Source organism: Cyanistes caeruleus, chromosome 9 (genome assembly GCF_971803275.1).
Source record: "Cyanistes caeruleus chromosome 9, bCyaCae1.hap1.1, whole genome shotgun sequence".
Classification (NCBI taxonomy): Eukaryota; Metazoa; Chordata; class Aves; order Passeriformes; family Paridae; genus Cyanistes; species Cyanistes caeruleus.
Genome location: NC_141709.1, coordinates 8,766,051 through 8,789,897, shown reverse-complemented (window position 1 = coordinate 8,789,897; position 23,847 = coordinate 8,766,051). Strand labels below are relative to the sequence as shown.

Here is a 23,847-nt window from a genome sequence, read left to right as displayed (position 1 = left end):
CAGGCACGGGGCACAAACGCTGTTTGGGGGCAGCTCACCTGGCCAGCACACCCACAGCACAGTGGTGCGTGCCAGCACACAGCAGCGTGTCCCAGCCACACTCGTCTTCCACTGCTGCCACCACATCCTCATAGTGCAGTCGGCAGAGCAGGGCCTTCAGGGTCTGCACTGCAAACCTGTGTGCACAGCAAAGCCCAGGTGATGCTGGGAGCACGGGCTTCTGCCCTGGGGACATGGCAGGGACAGGAGGACTGGCATGGAGCACCTGTTGGGGCTGATGGCAAGGCCGTGTTGCTGCTGGCATCTCTTCCAGAAAGTATCGACCTTCTCTGGCAGATCCAATGTGCTGAACAGCACTTGCAAGAGCAGATGCACCAAGAGACGGGGGAAATACACTGTCACTGCATGTGGGACACAGGGCAGCTGGAGCATCTTCCATATCACCACAGTTGCCTGTGAAGGACAGAGCAGCCCGAGTCAGCGCTCAGTGCCCAGGTGTCCATGTGGCAGGGCCCGAGCGTGGCAGGGAGAGGCCAGTGGAGATGTAGGGACAGCAGCCGGCCTGGTGGTCCTGGAGCTGCTCCTAGGCCAGGTTGGAGCCCAGTGCCTGAGGCAGGGAGATGCCATGGGAGGAGGGAGGATGGAGACCTGAGGCAGAGGTGACCTTGGGGTGAGCAAAGGTCAGCTGCAGAAACTCACAGCCAGGGCAAGGACAGCCGTGTGGTCCCCGTCGGAGGTGCACATGCTGAGCTCTGGCCAGGTGCCCAGCACATCCAGAAGTATCAGCATGGCTGGCTCTGCAGCCCTGCACGAGCACATGATGCTCTTCCACATGGTGGTAGCAGCTCTGTGGGGACAGAGTTCTGTGTCAGGGGGGTTTGGGACACATCCCCGTGGCCTGGGCAGCAGCAGGGAGCTGAGCTGGCTGCCAGCCCTGCCTCTGCCCACTGCCCCTCTGTGGCAGCCCAGCCCTGTGGGGACTGGCCCCTGAGGGCAGCAGGCTCGGGGGCTGCTGTGCCAGGGCTGACAAAGGGAGGAGCCACAGGGCCCTGGAATCCTCTGTTTGTCAGACACCTGAGCCGGGCTGTGCAGGGGGATGCCCTGAGCCCTCTGGGCACGTGGGCCCTGTACCTGTCACACCATGGGGCCACACGCAGGAGAGCCATCACCACGTCAGCAGGCTGTGCCTCTGTCAGATCCAGAAGGGGCCTGTACAGATTGTACTCAGGAAACTCATTAGCCTTGAGCCACTGGTAGATGAACCTCACCATGGGGAGCACCTGGAGAAGGCACAGGGAAACTTGGAAAGCTGCCAGCAGGAGTAATGTGCCCAGCTTCCCAGAGAAGTGCTTCCCTTCCCACCGCACTGCCACGGCCTCAAAGGCTCGCAGTGAGCAGCTGGCGTGGCCAAGCAATTCCTGGGAGGATCGAAGCCAGGCCACAGACTGCTTACTTGCTTTGGACTGGAAGGACCCTCCTCCACAAGCATGTCCAGCAGGGCAGCACTGGCCTTGGTTTTGAAGATGGGAGAGTATGCTCTGACCACAGTGCCCATGGCACTGGTCTCTTCCTCCCGAATTCTCTTCATGAATTTGCAAATCATCTGCAGCAGAAGGGCAAGAAATGAGGGACATTGCATGGAGTGCTCCAAGCGTGGTGCTGGGCTGAGCAGGAGAGGGGATGGCTGCAGGTACCTGCGCTGTTGTGCGGAAGAGGCCACGGCTGCGTTCCTGCTCTCGAGTGCGCTCCATGGCTGCTCCTGGCAAAGAGCGAGTGCAGCTTGAGCTGAGGGGCTGCAGGAAAGGCCGGAGAACACAGCCCAGCCCTGCACTCCCCAGGCAGGGACAGCCCCGGGATGCCCCAGGGCACAGAGTACAGCTCCAGGGTGTCTGCCCCAGCCCCACTTCTGTCCTGTCCATGGGTGTGTCCCCGGGGGATGGGATGGGATGGGATGGGATGGGATGGGATGGGATGGGATGGGATGGGATGGGATGGGATGGGACGAGGCCAAGCTGGCTGCAGGCCCGGGTCTGCCGCTCACCCTCCTGAGGTGGCTGAAATTGCTCCAGCTCTCCAGGCTGCTGTGCTGGGGCAGTCCCAGGGCCTTCTTTCTCCTCCTTCACCCAGGTCAGCTTGGGGACACTTGGAGGTCTCTGCTCAACATCACTGCCTGGATTCATGGCTACTCGCAGCAGAGGTGGCTCAGAAAAGGTCTGAGTTGGCAAGTCCTGCAGCTGTGCCTGGAAGGCACCTGCAGGAGTGAAGTCTTGGCAAGGCTGCAGGACAGCCAGTCCTGCACTTGGGTCTCAGGGGCTCGTGCCACAAGGACAGGAGACTCGTCGTCAAGGACCACGGTGAGGAAATGCCACGGTCTGGGCTCGAGCACACCTGAGAAGTGTGGTGCTTCACCTCACCAGAAGTGAAGCCTCGGGAAGGCTGCAGGTCACCGAGTGCTGTGGTCTGGCCTCGAGGTGACCTGCAGGAGTAACGCCTCAGAAAGGCTCTGGGTCAGCAAGGAATGAGTGCGCCGTGCGGGGGCTCCTCACAGCACCACTCTGTCCCGTCCTGCCCTGTCACATGCACCAGGCACTGTGGTGTGGCTGTGTCACCACCAACACTAATGTCACCCCATGTCACAAAGGGCCCTTGGACACCCTGTCCCGTTCCATTCCACGGTTACCATGATGCACCGTGTCACCAAGGGCCGTTGCACACGCTGCCCCCTGCCCTGGGGCTCCACCCAGCCCGGCCAAAGTGGCCCAGCTTGGAAGCAATGCCTTGGCCCAAGTGTCTCAGACAGCCCAACAGGATCTTTAGGAACAGCTCAAACCTGTGGCTGCAGCAGGAAGGGTGGCAGGAGGTTTCCTGCCTGCTTTGCATTGCTGCAGGGGCTGCTCCTGTCAGAGCCCCCTCTCTGCTGGTGACAGCTTTGCTCTTGGGGACACCGCTCTGCAGCAGCCCAGGAACACGAGCGGTGCCCAGTGCCGGGAGCGCCACCAGTGGTTCCCCCCTGTGCACGGGGACCCCAGCCCCAGGGTGGCTGTGCCAGCACCCCCAGGGACCTCCAGCCTCAGGAACCCAGGGCAAGGGGAAACCACAGCTGTGCAAATGCTGCCTGTGCCCAAAGCAAATGCAAAGACAGACAGCCTGTGACAAACAAGGACAATTTATTTACACAACAGCACCACCACCAACAATGAACTACAGAATGTATTTATGTTATAAGAATCTTCATAGCAACAATCTATAAAATGTATGTACAATGAAAGGACCTCTATAGCAATTGCAATAAAGAACCTAACTACAGCCTGTAGAACATATATACTGAAGGGACTGTGTCCACCATCTCTGTTATTCCTGCAAGAGAAGGAGGCATCTTGGCCACTCCAGCCCAGCCCTGAGGGCCGTTCCTGTGCACGCTCTGGTGCCGTTTCTGCTCTGTCCAGAGCCGCTTCAGCAGCAGCGACTCAGCAGCGCTGCTCGAGGAGACATCACCACCCTCCCCATGGAGGCAGAAGCTGTGCAGACACAGAGCTCTGTGTCAGGGGAGCCTTGGTCTCAGCACCGTGGCCTGGGCAGGCGCGGGGGCCCGGGCTGGCCGCCAGCCCTGCCTCTGCCCGCTGCCCTGGCAGCACCCAGTGGCTGTGCCCTGCCAGGGCCTCCTTGCCCTCCTTGTCCCGAGACAGCCCAGCCTGGGCACCTCGGGGCTGCTGAGGCCCAGCCTCGAGGGCTTCTGCTGCAGGCACGGCAGTCTCTCAGGGGAAGCACCAGAGCAGCGGGTGACAGGAACAAGGTGACTGCCTGGGGGCTGCTCGTGGCCTCTGACACCCAATTTCCTCAGGGCTTCCACCACCCTGGCCCCTCTGCTCTCCCCCAGCCCGGCCAACCTGCCCGGCAGCGGTGCAGCCCCGATGGAGCTCCAGAGGAGCCAGATTGAGAGAGCCTCAGAGCCCTCAGCAATCCCGCCAGCAACCCACAGGCTGCAGGACACAGACGGTGCTTCCTGGCTGGGAGAAGCCTCGTGCCCATCTCCAGGCACCACAATCACAGCGATCCCCACAGCTCCAGCCCCTGCCCAGCTCCTCTGTGGGCAGCATTAAGGCTTCAGCAGAACCACCCAAGGCCGAGGGCCTTCTGGCCATTTTCCCTTCCCCACTGCACGCCTGGGCAGCTTGCTGAGCACAAGCACCCTTTTCCCCTCTCCCCCTATGCCCTGCGCACTGGGCACCAGAGAAAGCACCTGAGACACTGGGTATGAGAACACATTCTATATTTCTAAATATAATTCTATATTTCTATATATAATTCTATATCTATATTCTATATATTTCTATTTCTATATATCTATATTAAAAAGAACAAAGAAGAAGGAATAAAAAAAATATCCTAAAGAAAAATCCTGCCCGGCTCAGATGGCCCCGGCAGACAGAGAGCCTCTCAATTCAGCTCTCCTCAGAGCTCCAGCAGCACCGCCAGCCACGGGCCCACAGACAAGGGCGGTTCTTGCGTGCCCTGCGGAATCCATCTTGCCACTTCTGCAAGATGGAGCCTTGAGCTGCCCGGAGGACAAAGGCTGTTTCCAGAGACAGCATTCTGATGGCAGGGCTGATGTCCTGTGCCTTGTCATCAAGGGCTGCAAGAGAGAGGAACAGAGCCATGGTCAGATCTGGATCTGCGGGGACCTGAGGAGAGCCCCGTGCAAGGGCCAACCCAGGTGGCTCTGGCCATGGCCAGGAGGGAGCAGGGACCAAAGGGATCAGCCCAAAGCCACTGGACACTATTGGCACTCGTGCCCCTGGAATCTCTGTGTGTGCCCTGGCCACACCAGGCCTGGTCCGCACAGGGAGCAGAGCCCTGGGCAGCCGGGGCAGGGATTGCAGCTCCCCTTGGCAGCCGGGGCTGGCAGCCCGCTGCCCTCACTCACCCTGACAGATGCTCTGGAGCTCTCGTTTGTTCCCCCGGAGGTGCTGCCCGGCCATCCCTGGGAACACAGAGCCTGTCAGGGTCCCAGCAGCACAGCTCCCTGCCAGCGGCGCTGCCAGCCCTGGGGCCACACGGCCTCCTGCCCCGGCAGGGCTCAGCCCCGGCCCTTGCCGCATCCTGACTCAGCCCAAGGGCCCCGGCTGCCAGAGGCCGGCAGCAGCAGCCCCGAGGGCAGCCGGGGCTCCAGGGCCGGGGCAGCAGCCGGGGCTGGGGCCGAGCTGTGGCGGGGCAGGGAGGGAGCCCAGCCCGGTTCGTGGCTCACCAATGAACCTGATGGCCGCCGCTCGCAGGGACTCCTGCGGGCTGTCCAGGTACAGCAGGGCCCGGTGCAGGTGCTCAGCCGCTCGGCTCCTGTCCTGTGCCAGCTGCAGAGAGCGGCGGGAGGGAAGGGTTGGTGCGGGCTCTGCCCCTCGGCCGGGCACTGCTGCCTGCGGCCAGCCCCGGCCTCCCGTGCCCGCCCAGCCCTGAGGCACCGGGCAGCAGCCGCTGGCGCCGGGCTCTGGAGGGGGCAGAGGGCCGGGGGCTGCCCGGGGAGCCGCGGTGCTGCCCTGCCCGACAGAGCAGCTGTGCCGGGGCTCCATGGGCACACGGCTCGGGGCCACAGGGGGCTGGAGTAGAGCCCGCGGGGCCCAGGGAAGGGAGCAGCGTGTGGGGCACAGGCTGGCGGCCCTGGGTGCGGCACTGGGCAGGGCACAGCGGCCAGCCGCACACACTGAGCTTCTCCAGCCTGGGGCTGGGGCTTCCAGCCCGCCCTTACCAAGCCCTCGCCGAACCTCCAGGTCTGATCCACCCGCAGCATCTGCTGGAGATCCTTCCTCTTCAGGAATCGGGCGGAACAGAGCAGCGTTTCCCGGGAGGCCTGGAGAGCAGCAGAGACCCAGAGATGGCACCACAGCCCAGGGCACAGGACCCACGTCCCTGGGCCAAGACCAGGAGGGAGCTGCAGCCTGCGAGGCAGCAGAGCAGGAGGCAGCCGAGCGCCCTGCCAGGGAGCCACGGCAGCTGCCGAGTCCTCACATCAACCACGCGCTGGTTCTCGTCATGGCAGTGCAAGGAGAGTGGGAGCAGGCTCTGCTGCACGTGGGACTTCAGGGCCTTTTTCCCCTCCTTTGGTACTAAATCCATCATCTCTCGGAAGATGAACATGGAGCACAGCTGCACCTGGCTATCGTCCTGTACGAAAGGAAGAAATAAAGACCTCAGCATCAGCTGCTTCAGGCCCACCTGGGCACAGGCCTGCAAATGCCCAGGGCACAGTGCCAAGGCAGCAGCCATGGCTGGAGACACAGAGCCTTACATTGTCAAAGAGCGGCAGGAGCGCCTCAGCCAGCTGCAGGCCGAGGGGGATGGTTATCGGGCCACCATTGTACAGGAACAAACGGCTGAGGAGAGCGATGCTCATCCCAAGCACATGGCTGTCATTTTCCCCCAGGAGCTCCACGAGCCTTTCATGCAGGCCCCACATTCTTTTGGCCTGTGTGGAACACAAGTGTGTGAAATGCCATCCTGCTGCCACAGGGCCCAGAGGCCAAAGGCCTGTGCCAAAGGCCTGGGGCAGGAGGCAAGAGGCAGGAGGCAGGAGAGCTGGCAGCAGCTGCCTCAGTGCCCAAAGGCCAGCCAAGCGCAAGCCACTGCCTTCCCCAGCCCCACGCCGGCAGCCGCTGCCCCCTTCTCACCATGGAGGAATTCTTGCCGAGCACCACAAGGCCTCTGAGTGCCAAGCGACGCCTCTCCCTGCACTCGCTCTGCAGTTTGTTTGATGCGATCTCCAGGACGCTGTCACGGTATTCACTCGAGTCCAGGCACTCCAACATCTGAAGGGCACAGGCCGGTGATGGGGCAGCAGCGCACAGGGCTGGGCCCAGGCAGCAGCACAGGGCGTGGGCACCGTCCCGGGCGGCTGCGGCACCGAGAGGGCAGAGAGCTGGGAGACAGCTCAGCGAGACAGCGCTGCCCTTCAGGCTCACCTCCACAAGGAACGCCATGGCGGCCAAATCCCCGTGTGCCGTGTCTTTGCTGAGCAGCCCGAGCAGGTAGAATGCAATCGCAGAACACAAGGGTAGGGACACGTGACGCATTGCTCTGACGGGAGGAAAAAGGAACCAAGACCCTGAGCCAGCGGGACAAACCTCTCCATGGACTGACTCCCAGGAGGAGCTTGGCCCTTCTCCACCACCCTGCAAGGGGACCCAGGCCCTTTGGGAAGCAGCTGCTCTTGGGCACCCTCCTCTCCCTGGCTTGTGCAGTGTCCTTGGCCATCCCTTGGTGACAAGGCCCTCTGGCCCATGACCACGGGGACTGTGTGGGGCACCCCAGGCACGGGGCACAAACGCTGTTTGGGGGCAGCTCACCTGGCCAGCACACCCACAGCACAGTGGTGCGTGCCAGCACACAGCAGCGTGTCCCAGCCACACTCGTCTTCCACTGCTGCCACCACATCCTCATAGTGCAGTCGGCAGAGCAGGGCCTTCAGGGTCTGCACTGCAAACCTGTGTGCACAGCAAAGCCCAGGTGATGCTGGGAGCACGGGCTTCTGCCCTGGGGACATGGCAGGGACAGGAGGACTGGCATGGAGCACCTGTTGGGGCTGATGGCAAGGCCGTGTTGCTGCTGGCATCTCTTCCAGAAAGTATCGACCTTCTCTGGCAGATCCAATGTGCTGAACAGCACTTGCAAGAGCAGATGCACCAAGAGACGGGGGAAATACACTGTCACTGCATGTGGGACACAGGGCAGCTGGAGCATCTTCCATATCACCACAGTTGCCTGTGAAGGACAGAGCAGCCCGAGTCAGCGCTCAGTGCCCAGGTGTCCATGTGGCAGGGCCCGAGCGTGGCAGGGAGAGGCCAGTGGAGATGTAGGGACAGCAGCCGGCCTGGTGGTCCTGGAGCTGCTCCTAGGCCAGGTTGGAGCCCAGTGCCTGAGGCAGGGAGATGCCATGGGAGGAGGGAGGATGGAGACCTGAGGCAGAGGTGACCTTGGGGTGAGCAAAGGTCAGCTGCAGAAACTCACAGCCAGGGCAAGGACAGCCGTGTGGTCCCCGTCGGAGGTGCACATGCTGAGCTCTGGCCAGGTGCCCAGCACATCCAGAAGTATCAGCATGGCTGGCTCTGCAGCCCTGCACGAGCACATGATGCTCTTCCACATGGTGGTAGCAGCTCTGTGGGGACAGAGTTCTGTGTCAGGGGGGTTTGGGACACATCCCCGTGGCCTGGGCAGCAGCAGGGAGCTGAGCTGGCTGCCAGCCCTGCCTCTGCCCACTGCCCCTCTGTGGCAGCCCAGCCCTGTGGGGACTGGCCCCTGAGGGCAGCAGGCTCGGGGGCTGCTGTGCCAGGGCTGACAAAGGGAGGAGCCACAGGGCCCTGGAATCCTCTGTTTGTCAGACACCTGAGCCGGGCTGTGCAGGGGGATGCCCTGAGCCCTCTGGGCACGTGGGCCCTGTACCTGTCACACCATGGGGCCACACGCAGGAGAGCCATCACCACGTCAGCAGGCTGTGCCTCTGTCAGATCCAGAAGGGGCCTGTACAGATTGTACTCAGGAAACTCATTAGCCTTGAGCCACTGGTAGATGAACCTCACCATGGGGAGCACCTGGAGAAGGCACAGGGAAACTTGGAAAGCTGCCAGCAGGAGTAATGTGCCCAGCTTCCCAGAGAAGTGCTTCCCTTCCCACCGCACTGCCACGGCCTCAAAGGCTCGCAGTGAGCAGCTGGCGTGGCCAAGCAATTCCTGGGAGGATCGAAGCCAGGCCACAGACTGCTTACTTGCTTTGGACTGGAAGGACCCTCCTCCACAAGCATGTCCAGCAGGGCAGCACTGGCCTTGGTTTTGAAGATGGGAGAGTATGCTCTGACCACAGTGCCCATGGCACTGGTCTCTTCCTCCCGAATTCTCTTCATGAATTTGCAAATCATCTGCAGCAGAAGGGCAAGAAATGAGGGACATTGCATGGAGTGCTCCAAGCGTGGTGCTGGGCTGAGCAGGAGAGGGGATGGCTGCAGGTACCTGCGCTGTTGTGCGGAAGAGGCCACGGCTGCGTTCCTGCTCTCGAGTGCGCTCCATGGCTGCTCCTGGCAAAGAGCGAGTGCAGCTTGAGCTGAGGGGCTGCAGGAAAGGCCGGAGAACACAGCCCAGCCCTGCACTCCCCAGGCAGGGACAGCCCCGGGATGCCCCAGGGCACAGAGTACAGCTCCAGGGTGTCTGCCCCAGCCCCACTTCTGTCCTGTCCATGGGTGTGTCCCCGGGGGATGGGATGGGATGGGATGGGATGGGATGGGATGGGATGGGATGGGATGGGATGGGATGGGATGGGACGAGGCCAAGCTGGCTGCAGGCCCAGGTCTGCCGCTCACCCTCCTGAGGTGGCTGAAATTGCTCCAGCTCTCCAGGCTGCTGTGCTGGGGCAGTCCCAGGGCCTTCTTTCTCCTCCTTCACCCAGGTCAGCTTGGGGACACTTGGAGGTCTCTGCTCAACATCACTGCCTGGATTCATGGCTACTCGCAGCAGAGGTGGCTCAGAAAAGGTCTGAGTTGGCAAGTCCTGCAGCTGTGCCTGGAAGGCACCTGCAGGAGTGAAGTCTTGGCAAGGCTGCAGGACAGCCAGTCCTGCACTTGGGTCTCAGGGGCTCGTGCCACAAGGACAGGAGACTCGTCGTCAAGGACCGCGGTGAGGAAATGCCACGGTCTGGGCTCGAGCACACCTGAGAAGTGTGGTGCTTCACCTCACCAGAAGTGAAGCCTCGGGAAGGCTGCAGGTCACCGAGTGCTGTGGTCTGGCCTCGAGGTGACCTGCAGGAGTAACGCCTCAGAAAGGCTCTGGGTCAGCAAGGAGTGAGTGCGCCGTGCGGGGGCTCCTCACAGCACCACTCTGTCCCGTCCTGCCCTGTCACGTGCACCAGGCACTGTGGTGTGGCTGTGTCACCACCAACACTAATGTCACCCCATGTCACAAAGGGCCCTTGGACACCCTGTCCCGTTCCATTCCACGGTTACCATGATGCACCGTGTCACCAAGGGCCGTTGCACACGCTGCCCCCTGCCCTGGGGCTCCACCCAGCCCGGCCAAAGTGGCCCAGCTTGGAAGCAATGCCTTGGCCCAAGTGTCTCAGACAGCCCAACAGGATCTTTAGGAACAGCTCAAACCTGTGGCTGCAGCAGGAAGGGTGGCAGGAGGTTTCCTGCCTGCTTTGCATTGCTGCAGGGGCTGCTCCTGTCAGAGCCCCCTCTCTGCTGGTGACAGCTTTGCTCTTGGGGACACCGCTCTGCAGCAGCCCAGGAACACGAGCGGTGCCCAGTGCCGGGAGCGCCACCAGTGGTTCCCTCCTGTGCACGGGGACCCCAGCCCCAGGGTGGCTGTGCCAGCACCCCCAGGGACCTCCAGCCTCAGGAACCCAGGGCAAGGGGAAACCACAGCTGTGCAAATGCTGCCTGTGCCCAAAGCAAATGCAAAGACAGACAGCCTGTGACAAACAAGGACAATTTATTTACACAACAGCACCACCACCAACAATGAACTACAGAATGTATTTATGTTATAAGAATCTTCATAGCAACAATCTATAAAATGTATGTACAATGAAAGGACCTCTATAGCAATTGCAATAAAGAACCTAACTACAGCCTGTAGAACATATATACTGAAGGGACTGTGTCCACCATCTCTGTTATTCCTGCAAGAGAAGGAGGCATCTTGGCCACTCCAGCCCAGCCCTGAGGGCCGTTCCTGTGCACGCTCTGGTGCCGTTTCTGCTCTGTCCAGAGCCGCTTCAGCAGCAGCGACTCAGCAGCGCTGCTCGAGGAGACATCACCACCCTCCCCATGGAGGCAGAAGCTGTGCAGACACAGAGCTCTGTGTCAGGGGAGCCTTGGTCTCAGCACCGTGGCCTGGGCAGGCGCGGGGGCCCGGGCTGGCCGCCAGCCCTGCCTCTGCCCGCTGCCCTGGCAGCACCCAGTGGCTGTGCCCTGCCAGGGCCTCCTTGCCCTCCTTGTCCCGAGACAGCCCAGCCTGGGCACCTCGGGGCTGCTGAGGCCCAGCCTCGAGGGCTTCTGCTGCAGGCATGGCAGTCTCTCAGGGGAAGCACCAGAGCAGCGGGTGACAGGAACAAGGTGACTGCCTGGGGGCTGCTCGTGGCCTCTGACACCCAATTTCCTCAGGGCTTCCACCACCCTGGCCCCTCTGCTCTCCCCCAGCCCGGCCAACCTGCCCGGCAGCGGCGCAGCCCCGATGGAGCTCCAGAGGAGCCAGATTGAGAGAGCCTCAGAGCCCTCAGCAATCCCGCCAGCAACCCACGGGCTGCAGGACACAGACGGTGCTTCCTGGCTGGGAGAAGCCTCATGCCCATCTACAGGCACCACAATCACAGCGATCCCCACAGCTCCAGCCCCTGCCCAGCTCCTCTGTGGGCAGCGTTAAGGCTTCAGCAGAAGCACCAAAGGCCGAGGGCCTTCTGGCCATTTTCCCTTCCCCACTGCACGCCTGGGCAGCTTGCTGAGCACAAGCACCCTTTTCCCCTCTCCCCCTATGCCCTGCGCACTGGGCACCAGAGAAAGCACCTGAGACACTGGGTATGAGAACACATTCTATATTTCTATATATAATTCTATACCTATATTCTATATATTTCCAATTCTATATTTCTATACTATAAAGAACAACGAAGAAGGAATAAAAAAAAATCCTAAAGAAAAATCCTGCCTGGCTCAGATGGCCCCGTCAGACACAGAGCCTCTCAATTTAGCTCTCCTCAGAGCTCCAGCAGCACCGCCAGCCACGGGCCCACAGACAAGGGCGGTTCTTGCGTGCCCTGCGGAATCCATCTTGCTACTTCTGCAAGATGGAGCCTTGAGCTGCCCGGAGGACAAAGGCTGTTTCCAGAGCCAGCATTCTGATGGCAGGGCTGATGTCCTGTGCCTTGTCATCAAGGGCTGCAAGAGAGAGGAACAGAGCCATGGTCAGATCTGGATCTGCGGGGACCTGAGGAGAGCCCCGTGCAAGGGCCAACCCAGGTGGCTCTGGCCATGGCCAGGAGGGAGCAGGGACCAAAGGGATCAGCCCAAAGCCACTGGACACTATTGGCACTCGTGCCCCTGAAATCTCTGTGTGTGCCCTGGCCACACCAGGCCTGGTCCGCACAGGGAGCAGAGCCCTGGGCAGCCGGGGCAGGGATTGCAGCTCCCCTTGGCAGCCGGGGCTGGCAGCCCGCTGCCCTCACTCACCCTGACAGATGCTCTGGAGCTCTCGTTTGTTCCCCCGGAGGTGCTGCCCGGCCATCCCTGGGAACACAGAGCCTGTCAGGGTCCCAGCAGCACAGCTCCCTGCCAGCGGCGCTGCCAGCCCTGGGGCCACACGGCCTCCTGCCCCGGCAGGGCTCAGCCCCGGCCCTTGCCGCATCCTGACTCAGCCCAAGGGCCCCGGCTGCCAGAGGCCGGCAGCAGCAGCCCCGAGGGCAGCCGGGGCTCCAGGGCCGGGGCAGCAGCCGGGGCTGGGGCCGAGCTGTGGCGGGGCAGGGAGGGAGCCCAGCCCGGTTCGTGGCTCACCAATGAACCTGATGGCCGCCGCTCGCAGGGACTCCTGCGGGCTGTCCAGGTACAGCAGGGCCCGGTGCAGGTGCTCAGCCGCTCGGCTCCTGTCCTGTGCCAGCTGCAGAGAGCGGCGGGAGGGAAGGGTTGGTGCGGGCTCTGCCCCTCGGCCGGGCACTGCTGCCTGCGGCCAGCCCCGGCCTCCCGTGCCCGCCCAGCCCTGAGGCACCGGGCAGCAGCCGCTGGCGCCGGGCTCTGGAGGGGGCAGAGGGCCGGCTGCTGCCCGGGGAGCCGCGGTGCCGGCCCGCCCCGCAGCCCCAGTGACTTCCTCCTTGTTCAGAAGAATGCAATTAGGAATGTTAAACTGGAAAAAGGTGCTCCTTAGAACTGGTAACACAAGGTGCAAACATAGCTAGGAAATGGCCCTTTGTGGCATCTGCCATTCTCACCAGCACATCCTTCCTTTCCTTCTCCTGGCTCTCCAGTTTCCTCTGCAGTGATGCCACCTCTGATGAACAGTCACAGCCTCTTCCTTCAAGGCAGTTTCTAGAGAGGTCTTCTGCTGTTCTGCCCTCCATATTGCTGCAGGAGGGAAGGGGAAAGAGAAGGGAGAAAGCAAAGCAAAGTAAACTGATGGGCACCCTGCAGAGACAACAGCACTGTCTTCTCTGCCTGCCGTGGTTTGCCAGGCCTTAAGCCCACAAGAGCTTCCAAAACTGAGAGAAAGGAAGGAAACTTCCAGGCAGAGAAAAAAGCAGGAATGGCAGGGGCAAGGTTCAGAGGAATAGCAGTGTGTTTGCTCTTGGCCTTGTGCTGAGTGAACAATCCAAGAGAGACAAAGCAGCAGGGATGCCTGTGCAGCCCTGCTCCAGAGAGGCCAATAGCCTGGAGGCTTTGACAGGGCCTGAAATTTGGGGGAATTGAGCTGAGGCATCCAGCTCCAGCTGCTTAGCACAGACACAGCACCTGAAAGGCACCAGCTGTGTATGGGACCAGCCACAGCAGAGCCAGTTGGCACCGCCAGCCACAGCATCATTCTTGAGATAAACTTTGACTGGCGCCTGGATGGATAAGTCTCGTGCTGGTTGTTTTTCCTGTCTGCCATCTCTGGGCAAAGGCCTTTACCTCTGCATGGGATCAGAGATCCCCGCTGGTGGAACAGGATGGGGCAATGGATGGGAGAGAAGTTGTACCTTGCTGAGTTTCCTCCAACAGTGTCTGCAGCTCCTGATTGCAGGCCTTGATTTGGTTGTTGTCAGCCTGAGCCATCCTCAGCTCCATCTCCATGGCCTCACAGTGTGTGGCCATGGCCTCTGCTCTTTCCTCAGAGCTCTGGAGCCTCAGACGCAGCTCAGACATCTCAACCTGCAGCACATGCACAGCGTCCCTCAAGCTCTGTTCTCCTGCTTGGGACTTTTCCAGCTCCTGCAGCAGCTCCTTCTCTCGAGTGTCCTGCTGAGCTGCCTTCTCTGTCACTGCATCCTGCAGGGCCTGGATCTGGAAGATGGATGCAGAGAGCCTCAGGGACTGGGCTGCTCCTGAGGCAGCAGAGCAGGCAGTAGGGAGAGCATTGAAGGAGAAATGACTTCAGGCAGAAATACACCAGAAACAGAAGGTGCAGAACCAAGGATTCCAGTAGAGACAAAGGTAGAGAAAACAGGGAAAGGGAGGCAAGGGGCACCCTTGAGGCTGCAGCTCTGAACACGGGCTGAACTGGCTGTGGTGGAAGCGCTCTGCCCAGCCTGCCATAGCCACATCTGTGTCCCCACATTGCTCAGTGAATGGCACAGGCACCAATCCTGTCAGGGAGAGCACTGCTAACAGAGGGACAGAGAAGCTCCAGAGGAGTGTGCTGCTGCTTCTGCTCCCAGATTTCCTGCTGGGACCCAGGAAAGAATGGGGGAAAACTATGGCAGCAGACACCAGATCCAGCCTTGGCCTGAGGGTGCAGCAGCAGGAGGCCTGGGAAGAACATGTGGATGCTGCTGGGAGGGGAAAGAGGTTGGGACTAGCATGCCAAAGGTGGTGTTGTGTGCCCCTGGAGAAGAGGATGGAGTGCACAGCTTACCTGGGTGTTGAGCTGCTGCAGTTGTCCTGCACGGCTTGAAGAGACCAGTTCAGCCTGCTGAAGAGCAGAATGAAACTGAGACAGCTGATTGTTCAGCGCCAGGTTCCTTTGTTCCAGCATTCTGAGATCCATGCTCTTTTCCTCCAGAGACAGAATCAGCCTAAAGGGAAGCATGCAACTCATTACTAATGGCATCACATTTTATAAACTCCTAGGACTTGCAGCACCTCAGAGAAAACTGCTCTGTCCAATGAGGTTTGTCTAAACAACTTGGCTGTTTGTTCCCCCTGCAGTCACAGCCCAGCATGTGCCCACTCTGCTTTTGTTCCTGAAAGAACAGGGAGTTCCTGCCTTCATGGCCTACCTTCTATTTGAGATGGGAATGTGCATACAAACCTAACAAAGTCCTGCAATGAAGACATTAGGGGAGAGGAAGAATTTTCTTCTGACTAACCAGGCTCCAAGGGGAAGAGGTTTGGTCAACATGGAAGAGACGTTTCCTTCCCCCATCTTGTATGTCCAGGTGGGAGGAGCAGCACCCTACAGCCAGGGGATGTCTGGCAAGTTCCCTGAGATTTACCAGCACCCATCCTACTTTCAGCTGGAGGAACAAAGGCTGATGGCAGAAGTGGCAACAGAGGCTTAGAGCTCAAGCTGATGGAAGATGCAGAAACCTCCAGGCAAGCAAGAGTGCTCTGCCTTTCCTTTGTCTTCTTCTTGGAAGAAAAATCCTGTGGCACTGAAGACTGGCTTGACTTGATCAGCTGGAGGAGCCCCCCTAACCTTGCTCTGGTTTCTTGCATTCTTTGCACAGTCAGTAACACCTGTGAGTGTGGAGGGTGGCAGGGACCCTGCTTGAGCCCCTCCAGGCACCAGGGGGGCATTTTATCAGGAACAATGCACCAGAGACATTCTTGTTTCTTGGGTGCCTCCCAGGGCAATCTGGGCTTGATCAGCACTCAGGGCCTTAAGAAGGTGCTGCCCAGCAAAGGCATCAGATGCCAGGCTGATCAGATCCCAAAGGCCTCAAGTTACAGCAGCCAAGGTGGAGCTGATGGATGTATCCAGCTCCTTACACTGCAGCTCCAGCACTGTTAACATACCCACCTAACCTAACCTAAGAGCACAACACTCCCTAGAGGGAAAGAGCTACCCCAAAAGCCTTTGTCTTCAGAAAACTCCAACTGAAGGCTTAAAATATTAGAGAATGAACACAACATACAGATAATGAGATGTGTCTTCATGGAGAGTTCAGAATCTGCCCCTTAGGAAATGCTGCCAGAGCCCCAGGCAGGTGCAAAGACGGCAAAGAGGGAATGCATTCACCACATTGCAGAGTCCCACAGGCTTTCATTTACCTGTCTCTTTCCCTCTCTAGGACATTCACGGAAGCCTGCAATTCAAAATTTTCCAGTGCCACTTCTTTGCATTCACTCCATTCCCTCTCCAGTTTCTGCAGCTTCACTTGGAGCTCCTTCTTCTGATGTTCTGCCTCCTCCAGCCTCTTCTGGATGTGTTCAGCCTCCAATTGCTTCTGCCTTGACTGTGCCTGGGCCTCGCTCACATCTTGCTGGGCTCTCTGGAGTGTGCTTTCCAGGAACTCTCGGGAGGCTGCCAGCTGAGATGTCAACTCATCCACCTCCAGTCAAACAGAACAAAGCAGTCAGAGGCGACAGCCACAGCCTGCCTCTGTCAGCCACAGTAGAGGCACTTAGGAATGAGAAAGGAAAACTTTCCCTTTCTCCCTGTCCTGGGACTGGCAGATTCCCAATAGAGATGGACAACTTGGTTAAGTCTCTAAGTGGCCCACCTGAAAAAGCACCTCCCAAACCAAGGCTAGCAAGAAGAGGCCAGCAGGAGTCCATGCTGATGGGTGCTGGCCAACAGCCCAGAGGACTGGCCCAGCTGTTCAGGGGGCAGCAGCTGAGATTCAGCAGAGCACTGAGTGTCCTTCAGAGCAGCTGCCATGGAGCCCCCACAGCATGAGGCAGCCCCAGGGATCACCCCATCAGCTGCTGCTCTGCCATGGAAAAGCAAGAAGGCCACAGAGTCCTCCCTGCGTGACTGCAGTGCCACTGCTGTTTCACTCACCTGCTTTTGTAGAGCATCCCTCTGCTCAAGGAGGACATTCATCTCCTCTCTCTGATGCCCTGAAGTTCTTCCTTGTGCCTCCTCTGCACTGCCAGCATTTCATTGTGAGCTTCCTGCAGCTCAGCTTGCAGCTTTGCCTTGATGGTCTGGCAACAAAATGCAGAGTGACTTCCTGGGACCTGCCCTCAGGCTCAGATTTTTGCACTTGCTGTCTCCAAACCCCATTCCTTCAGCTACTTCTTGTGGCTTCTCGACCCAGCTCTGCTTGCACTGCAAGCCCTCCTTCCTGGGCCTGAGCTCTGGAGCTTACCAGGCTCCCACAGCCTCAGGCAGCCCTTGTCCCCTCAGTCCCAGGAGCTGCCTTTTGTGCCCTTGTCCCTGCCCTGCACTCCATTCCCTGCCTACTCAGACTTACCTGTCCCTTCTCTCGCTGCTCTTTCACCTCCTGCCTGAGCTGCTGGACCTGCTGGCACGCTTGGCTGAGCTGTCCCCGAGTTTGGAGCAGTGTCTCTGTTAAAGCCCTCTTCTCATTCTGCTCTTCCTGCAGCACCTGCACAGAAGCAAGGAGCAGAGGGTTTCACACTTGCCTGCAACATCTGTGTGGCAAGAGGCAAAGACGGATGGGCTCACGCGCCCTCAGAGCACAGGACTTCATTGTCCATCTCCATAGTTTTAACAGAAAGATATTTCAGCTTAATTAAAGCATCTTCTTAATTCTCTACCTCTTCTGAAGCTTCTTTTCTTTCCTGTCACTGGTAGTTTATAAAGTCTCTTTTCATGTTGATCACTCTCTTTTTCTCTCTCTGGATAAAAAGATTAATCCGCAAGTCTCGTCTGGGTAATGAAAGAGTTAAAATCTTGCCCAGGCTTTTGTAGATGGCTCAGTGATCTCTGCCGAACAGGAGCTGGAGCCGTCTGCGATGGGAAGTTCTTCATAGCTGCTCTGGAGAGTGTGGTCGCTGTCTCTGCTTGCTGCAGGTCCAAAGCCTCTCTCCTTCTTCACTCAGCAGTTTCTAGTGAATTTAGTTACAGCAAAACCTGCAGCCGAGCCAGAGATCGGCTCGGCCCGGGCCCGGGGAAAACCTTCCCCAGGCCCCGCCATCTCCCGGCCGGGAGACGGGGCAGGCCCGGCCCCATCCCCGCCCGGCCGCATGGCCTGGGCAGGGACGGGAGGCCTGGAGCTCCGCCACCCTCCACAGCCAGGAAACAAAGACAGCCCAGAGAGCTCTGCTTTTACACTTTAAGGTAGGGTTCACAAGTTGATCCCACTTTTCAATGGCCTAAACTGCTGTCAATTCTCAGCAATGACCGATAATTGGTCAGGAGAAAAGACTCCAGGCAGTTCCCAGCAACTCCAACTCCCTTAAAGGTAAAGTAACTCCATGACACCCAGCTTGAGGAAATGAATGCAGAAGGAGGTGCAGAGTTGTTCAGAGAAGGTTTGGTGAAGATAAAACTAAGATAAAAAAGAGATTTGCTGCTTCTTTCTACCAAACTTCCAGTGTTTGGTGTGTTTGCAAAGCCCCTGCTTTGGTCAAGTGGCACATGACCATTTTCTCTCTCTCAAGAGGGGTGCACAGGGGAAAGAGGTGCCTGTGTGGAAAATCTTGACATTTCCTGCAAAACAGTGAATTGCCTGGGTGTAAAAATAAACATCATAAACATAAACATAATATAATAATAATAATAATAATAATAATAATAATAATAATAATAATAATAATAATAATAGTAATGGCAGGGTGGAGGCAAGGGCTCCCTGCTTCTGCAGCAATGGGAGCACAGGTGGCCAAAACCTGGCTGGCCACAAGCTTCTTGAACTGTAGAACTGGTGAGGACTCTGAAAAGCCTCTCCAGACCCCTGCAGCCAAAACATCTTTGAGACAGCAAGACAATAAAATTCCCTTTGAAAAGATCAAAGGGCAAAACTCCACTTAAAAATACTGAAAGTATTTTAGGCATTTTTCTTTTAAATCTTTTTTCTCGCTCAAAACCATTCACTGAACCTCACCCTGAGCTGTTTCATGCCCTAGAAACATGGTTTTAGGGCAAACTCCCTGCAAATGACAATGTTTCACCCAGCTCTTGTTTTATAGCCAACGAGCATCAAATTTACAGATGCAGGAGGCACAAAGGTGCCTTATCCTGGTGCCAGGAGCTTGGAGCAAGAGGCCTGGGCTGTGCAGTCCCTGCTGTGAGCAGCCCTGAAATGAGTGCAGGTTTCTATGACAGCCCCCAAATGGCAGATCTGGGCCTGTCATGCACAATCCCGTTTTCTGAACCTCCAGCCCTGAATCTCATCACTCAGGTTTTGTTATCCACATCCCATCCTGACACTGAAGATCTCAAGGAGATAAGGGCTCAGATGCTGCTGGTATTGGACACCAGCACCATCTGCTCCCCGTCCTCATTCACTCTACATTAAAGACCAGAAAGATCTCATGAAGTCAGAAGAAAGAAAAAACCATGGATATGTCATCTGGGATTCCTGCTGTTTGCTGGTAATTAAGTTTGTCACAATCTTGACAGAGCTGGGAACGATGGAGGGAATCAGAAAGAAAAGGCAGAGGGAGGGAAAATATAATAAGAGTCACTCTGGAGCTTTTTCCTTCTGATTCTCTTGCCAAAGAAAATGATTAAAGAAAATAATGTTATCTCCATGGTGGTTGCTCTCCAGTTCCACTAGAGACAGGAATTCAGCCTAACAATTTGTCAATTTTTTCTCAAGCTCAGGTAATGTCATTCCAATATTTACTGGGCTGCACTCTGGTTCCTGGGGTTTCTGTCAATTCAAACCCAGGCTCTCCCTTTTTGTCTCTCCCTCTTTGTTTTTTTGTCCTAGTTTCAGCCTGTCTTTTACTTTGGGAGAGAAAACAAAGCTGAGCCCAGCTCGGCAGCAGTGTCCCAGTGTTGGGCTGAAGGGCACCTCAGAGGAAGGACTTGCCCATCCTCATCTTCCTGCAGGAAAAAGGCATCACTGGAGTTCATTTTCATCTCTTGCTGTGCTCACTGCAGCTCATTTGGGCTGGGAAAAGCTCTCAGATCATCAGACAGTGTGCAAGGATGCAGCAGAAGCAGGAGGTGTTGGCAGAGCTTCTTCTGGGTGCTGAGAGCTGCAGAGCCCAAACCAAGGGGCCACCACAGGCTTTGCCCTGCAGCATCCACAGAGCGCAAGAAGGGCTCTGCTGCTGGGGCTTCTCCAGTGGAGAGGAGTTTCTGGGCTGGAAAGACACATTTCCAGGGAAAACAGCAGCCTTGGTACCAGCAGTAGAGGATTCAGGGGTGAGGGGGGGTCATTGGGAAGCAGTTCTGGACTTGGCCTCATCCCTGCTCTGTCACAGCCCAGCTCTGGGGCTGCTGCTGGCACCTCCCTCTCCATGGGATCACTGGGAGGCCTGGAAAGGTTGGCTTCATGGTTGGATTGCATCTTAGAATCTCCTAGATCTTGGGATCTTTTCCAACCTAAAAATTTCTGTTATTTCTCCTTATGTTCCTTTGGTTTCCTGGACCAAATAATAATAATAATAATAATTTGCTCCTTATTTGAAAATACAGACCCTACCAAAATAACAGCAGGAAGTTGGAAGTATTCTCAAGGAAACAGGAGGAGAAATTGAGTCCATCTCACCTGTATCCTCAGAGCAAAACTTTAGAGGCATTTCCTGTGCATTCCCAACTTCATGGCCAGAGTTGGGGCAGGGTTTGAAAATGTGGACACCACAGGGCTGATGTGTGATGTGCACCTGGTGCTGCCCCACCTCCTCCCAAAGTGCTACATCTGCACAGGGCTCTCAGAGTGGACTTTGCAGAGGGCCATGAAAACAGATTTATTTTGGAATATTTTCACTTGCCATTACAATTTATCACCAGAAGCCAAGGAAAAGGAGTGGAGTTTATGAAAACATCAAGCAGGGAATGTGCCTGCAGGAAGCTGACAAATGGGACAGCCACACAGAGAGATGCTTTAGAATAATCCATTTTCATGCCAGCTCCAGTAAAGAGAACAGAGAAAGACTGAGCAGCATCCTTCCTTCTGACAACCTCCAGAGCATAACTGTGGCCCTCATCTGAAACCTTGCAGTGGCTCCTCAGAACATTTTTGAAAGACAAGGCAGTGTATTTTTCAATCTCTGTCTCAAGCAGGAAACTCAAAAGAGTTCCTTCTGCTGTGAAAAAATAAATGTTCCTCTATAAAAGAAGTAAATCCACATTTTTCAAACCCAGCCTCAACTCTGGCCATGAAGTTGGGAATACACAGAATAATGCCTTCTAAAGTTTTGCTCTGAGGCATTGGTGAGCTGGACTCAGTTTCTCCCTTTTTCCTTGGGAATGCTTTCACTTCCTTCCAGCACCTGCCAGGACGCAACAGGCTCCTTTGGGATGGGTCTTTGCAGGATAATGATGGGTTGCCATCATTAGGATGTCAGAGAAGTGGGGAGCGGCCTTTCCTCACTCAGCCTGGGTGTCCCTGCCCCAGTGAAGTGTCCCAACCTCCAATTTACCTGTGATGATGAAGAGAGCAGGAGGAAGAGAAGATCCCCTTGTAGTGATCCCACCTTTGGCTCTGTGCAGTGTCAGGTGCTCACAGGAGAGCGGATGGTTCAGGCCAACAGGAATTCCTCCACACTTGCACTGCACACACCAGGAATGGATTTTGTGTCCATCCAAACCATTGTCTTTGTTGCATCATGGCAGCTGAGCTGTAAAGGGAGAACAAATGCCCAAAGTGCAGCCCTGCCCTGGGGAATCAGCTCCTAAATGCCCTGGATGCAGGTGTTTGGGGAAGGCTGGGGGGTCTGCAGTTTGCCCCTGTGGGACAGAGGGATGGAGTTCCCATGCCTGGGCAGTCCAGGGGAGGATGATCCAGAGCCTCATGGCTCTTGTCAAGTCTCTGTGTGAGGCAGATTTCCCCCAAGACCTCACTCCAGCCTTCCAGAAAGCAAATAGTTCTGTGTTCTGCTTCCCCAAACCTTTGTCTCCTCATCTGCTCCACCCTCTGAGTGCACTCACAGCCTGGCCAAAAAGAATTAAAAGTTTTTTGTGGCTGGCAATTCAAAAACTATGAAAGCTCACAGACAAATTCTGTGGGGTTGGTTGGAAAGACAGAGTGAGTTTTGGAGGGTCTTTGTTCTCTTTGCTCTTCATCTGCACAAGTCTTCACACTTTCCATTACAAGTCCCAGCCAGAGCTCCTGCTGGGGGAAGGAAAAGCTCCATAGCCATGAAGTGGAGCATTCCCTTCATTCCAGCAGCCCCTCATTGACCAGGAACTCCACAGGTCACCGTGAGGCAGTTCATTGCCAGATTTCACCAGGAGTAATTCATAACCAGGAAAAGGCATCCCTGGGACTCCCAGAACTCCTGAATAGTTCATTATCCAAGGCACAATGCCTTCTGAGCATCCTCCTAGCAGGGAGGCTCCCATGTGGATACACCAAAATCCTCTCCAGCATTCCCCAGCAAGGAATCCCTCAGCTGGCATCTGCTCATTGCTGCAATAGCTGAAATTTAATTTGATCTTAATAATTAAACCTCCAAATAACAGCTTTCACATGCCAGCTGAACCATTAAATTCCAGGAGTGGATACAAGCCTTTTTGCAGTGAGTGGAGTTTACTCATGTGGAAATTTCCTGGTGTGCTACTGGACTTGTTATTGATGCAAATTTTGTGGCACTGAATAAAAATGTTTCTTTTCCCTTTCAGACGACGATAGAATCCGTGAGTTGTTTGGTTGGGTTGGTTTGGGTATTTTTAATCCACTTGGCACAAAGAAACTCCTCGTTGTTTGAGCTGTGCCTCAGTGCTGATGCACAGGACCTTTTCCAGAGCTGGTTTTAGAACTGGAGTCACTTTGCAGCAGCCTCAGCTGGAATCTGTGGGGGTAAAAATCAACAGTGGTGCCTCCAGAACCCCTCTGAGAGTCTTCTGCAGGGCCTTGTCCTGAGCCTCACCCTCCAGGACACACCAGCCAAGAAATGCAGTGGGACCACCATGGCACCAGCACTCCCTGATAGACTCAACCACAGGAAATTACACCAGAGGGTGTGAAATATCAGATTTTCTCTTGTCCCTTGCTCTACTCAGTGCCCGTGGCTGTACAACACAGCCAAACATCCATCCCTGAGCTTGGCTCAGGAATCCTGGCAGCTTTGGAAAAAACCACTTTGCCACCACACGTGTAAGGCCAGCAGAAAGGCTTCCCCCGAGCAGCTCCTCCTGGATTCCAACCACAGACCTCTTCTTAAACCTAAATAATTTAAAAGGCACAAGCAAGACCTCTCTAGCTGCTCACACACCCATATCTGAGTATCTTTACTCACCGAAAAAGTGCACTAATGAAATTGTAATGTACATGTTAATTAATGTACATATTTTCTCTGTAAATTTTGCACAGCTGTAAGTGGCCAAATAAATAATGAATGCCGTGGAATAATTTATGTGAGCTCTGTTTCTTACTGTACATGTTTTAATTACCGATATGGATGCATCTCGATGAATTATTGAAAGTCAAAGAATAAATAATATTAAAATTAAAAAGTACACAAGAAGCAAAGTTCAAATAGATATTTAATTCTACTAACACGTTGTGATGTAATACTTGCCCCATAACTGGCAGCAGGAGAGGAAATGTTCGTCCTGGCCAGCTTGAGCTCCGTTTCTTCTGGGGTTTTTTGTGCCTTTCAGTGTTGAAATTCATCAGCTGAAGCTACAGGGATGCTTTTCACCATTGGACCTTCAGAAGGAACTATGTTAGTTACATTAATTATGTCAATTCTTCCCTGTGAGGCTGCTGAGGCCCTGGCACAGGTTTCCTGTGGCTGCCCCTGGATGCCTGGAAATGTCCAAGGCCAGGCTGGATGGGGCTCGGAGCAGCCTGGGATAGGGGAAGGTGTCCAGGCTCCTTTGTGATGCCCCAACACCAACTCAGGCAATATCAGCAGCTTGTCACACTCAGATCCTCCAGCAGAGAATCCCACAGCACTCAGGGGTTAATTGGAGAAGCTCCAAAATTCCCACCTGGAGCTACAAATTGTCATCGAACTTTTACACAGTCAGCCAAAGGCCAGGGCTGTTCTGGGCCTCCAAATGCAGCTGTTGCACACTGTGAGCTGGTTTTGCAGCTGGGACCAGAGGTGAGGAACAGCTGGGGGAAGTGGCCAGTAATTAACGCTGCTGGTCTTTAGCA

General features: G+C 56.3%; 3 protein-coding genes across 3 annotated transcripts in view; 1 reads left to right on the top strand and 2 right to left on the bottom strand.

Annotated features, from left to right (window-relative positions):
* Positions 1-4,253: 4,253 nt before the first annotated feature.
* Positions 4,254-9,912, bottom strand: LOC147651500 (maestro heat-like repeat-containing protein family member 7). Its single transcript, XM_086842785.1, has 15 exons — positions 9,338-9,912; positions 8,991-9,055; positions 8,750-8,899; positions 8,428-8,576; positions 7,996-8,143; positions 7,562-7,749; positions 7,335-7,472; positions 6,951-7,065; positions 6,660-6,797; positions 6,281-6,457; positions 6,001-6,156; positions 5,741-5,842; positions 5,246-5,348; positions 4,925-4,981; positions 4,254-4,633 (listed from the first exon to the last, which is right to left on the bottom strand). The coding sequence occupies exons 1-15, from the start codon at positions 9,474-9,476 to the stop codon at positions 4,443-4,445; spliced, it is 2,016 nt and encodes a 671-aa protein (XP_086698911.1). The 5' UTR covers positions 9,477-9,912; the 3' UTR covers positions 4,254-4,442.
* A 532-nt stretch (positions 9,913-10,444) lies between these two features.
* LOC147651499 (uncharacterized) lies at positions 10,445-17,457 on the bottom strand. The gene is made up of 10 exons (XM_086842788.1): positions 17,384-17,457; positions 17,077-17,211; positions 16,662-16,807; positions 15,929-16,209; positions 14,571-14,730; positions 13,696-13,999; positions 12,952-13,084; positions 12,521-12,623; positions 12,200-12,256; positions 10,445-11,908 (listed from the first exon to the last, which is right to left on the bottom strand). Exons 3-10 carry the CDS (start codon positions 16,701-16,703, stop codon positions 11,684-11,686), a joined length of 1,305 nt encoding a protein of 434 aa, XP_086698914.1. The 5' UTR covers positions 16,704-16,807; positions 17,077-17,211; positions 17,384-17,457; the 3' UTR covers positions 10,445-11,683.
* Positions 17,458-17,502: 45 nt separating this feature from the next.
* Positions 17,503-23,847, top strand: part of BRINP3 (BMP/retinoic acid inducible neural specific 3) — a 662,162-nt gene continuing 655,817 nt past the window's right edge. The window contains exon 1 of the mRNA XM_086842781.1: positions 17,503-17,906. Coding sequence (XP_086698907.1) covers positions 17,503-17,906 — 404 coding nt within the window. The remainder of the gene's footprint in view (positions 17,907-23,847) is intronic.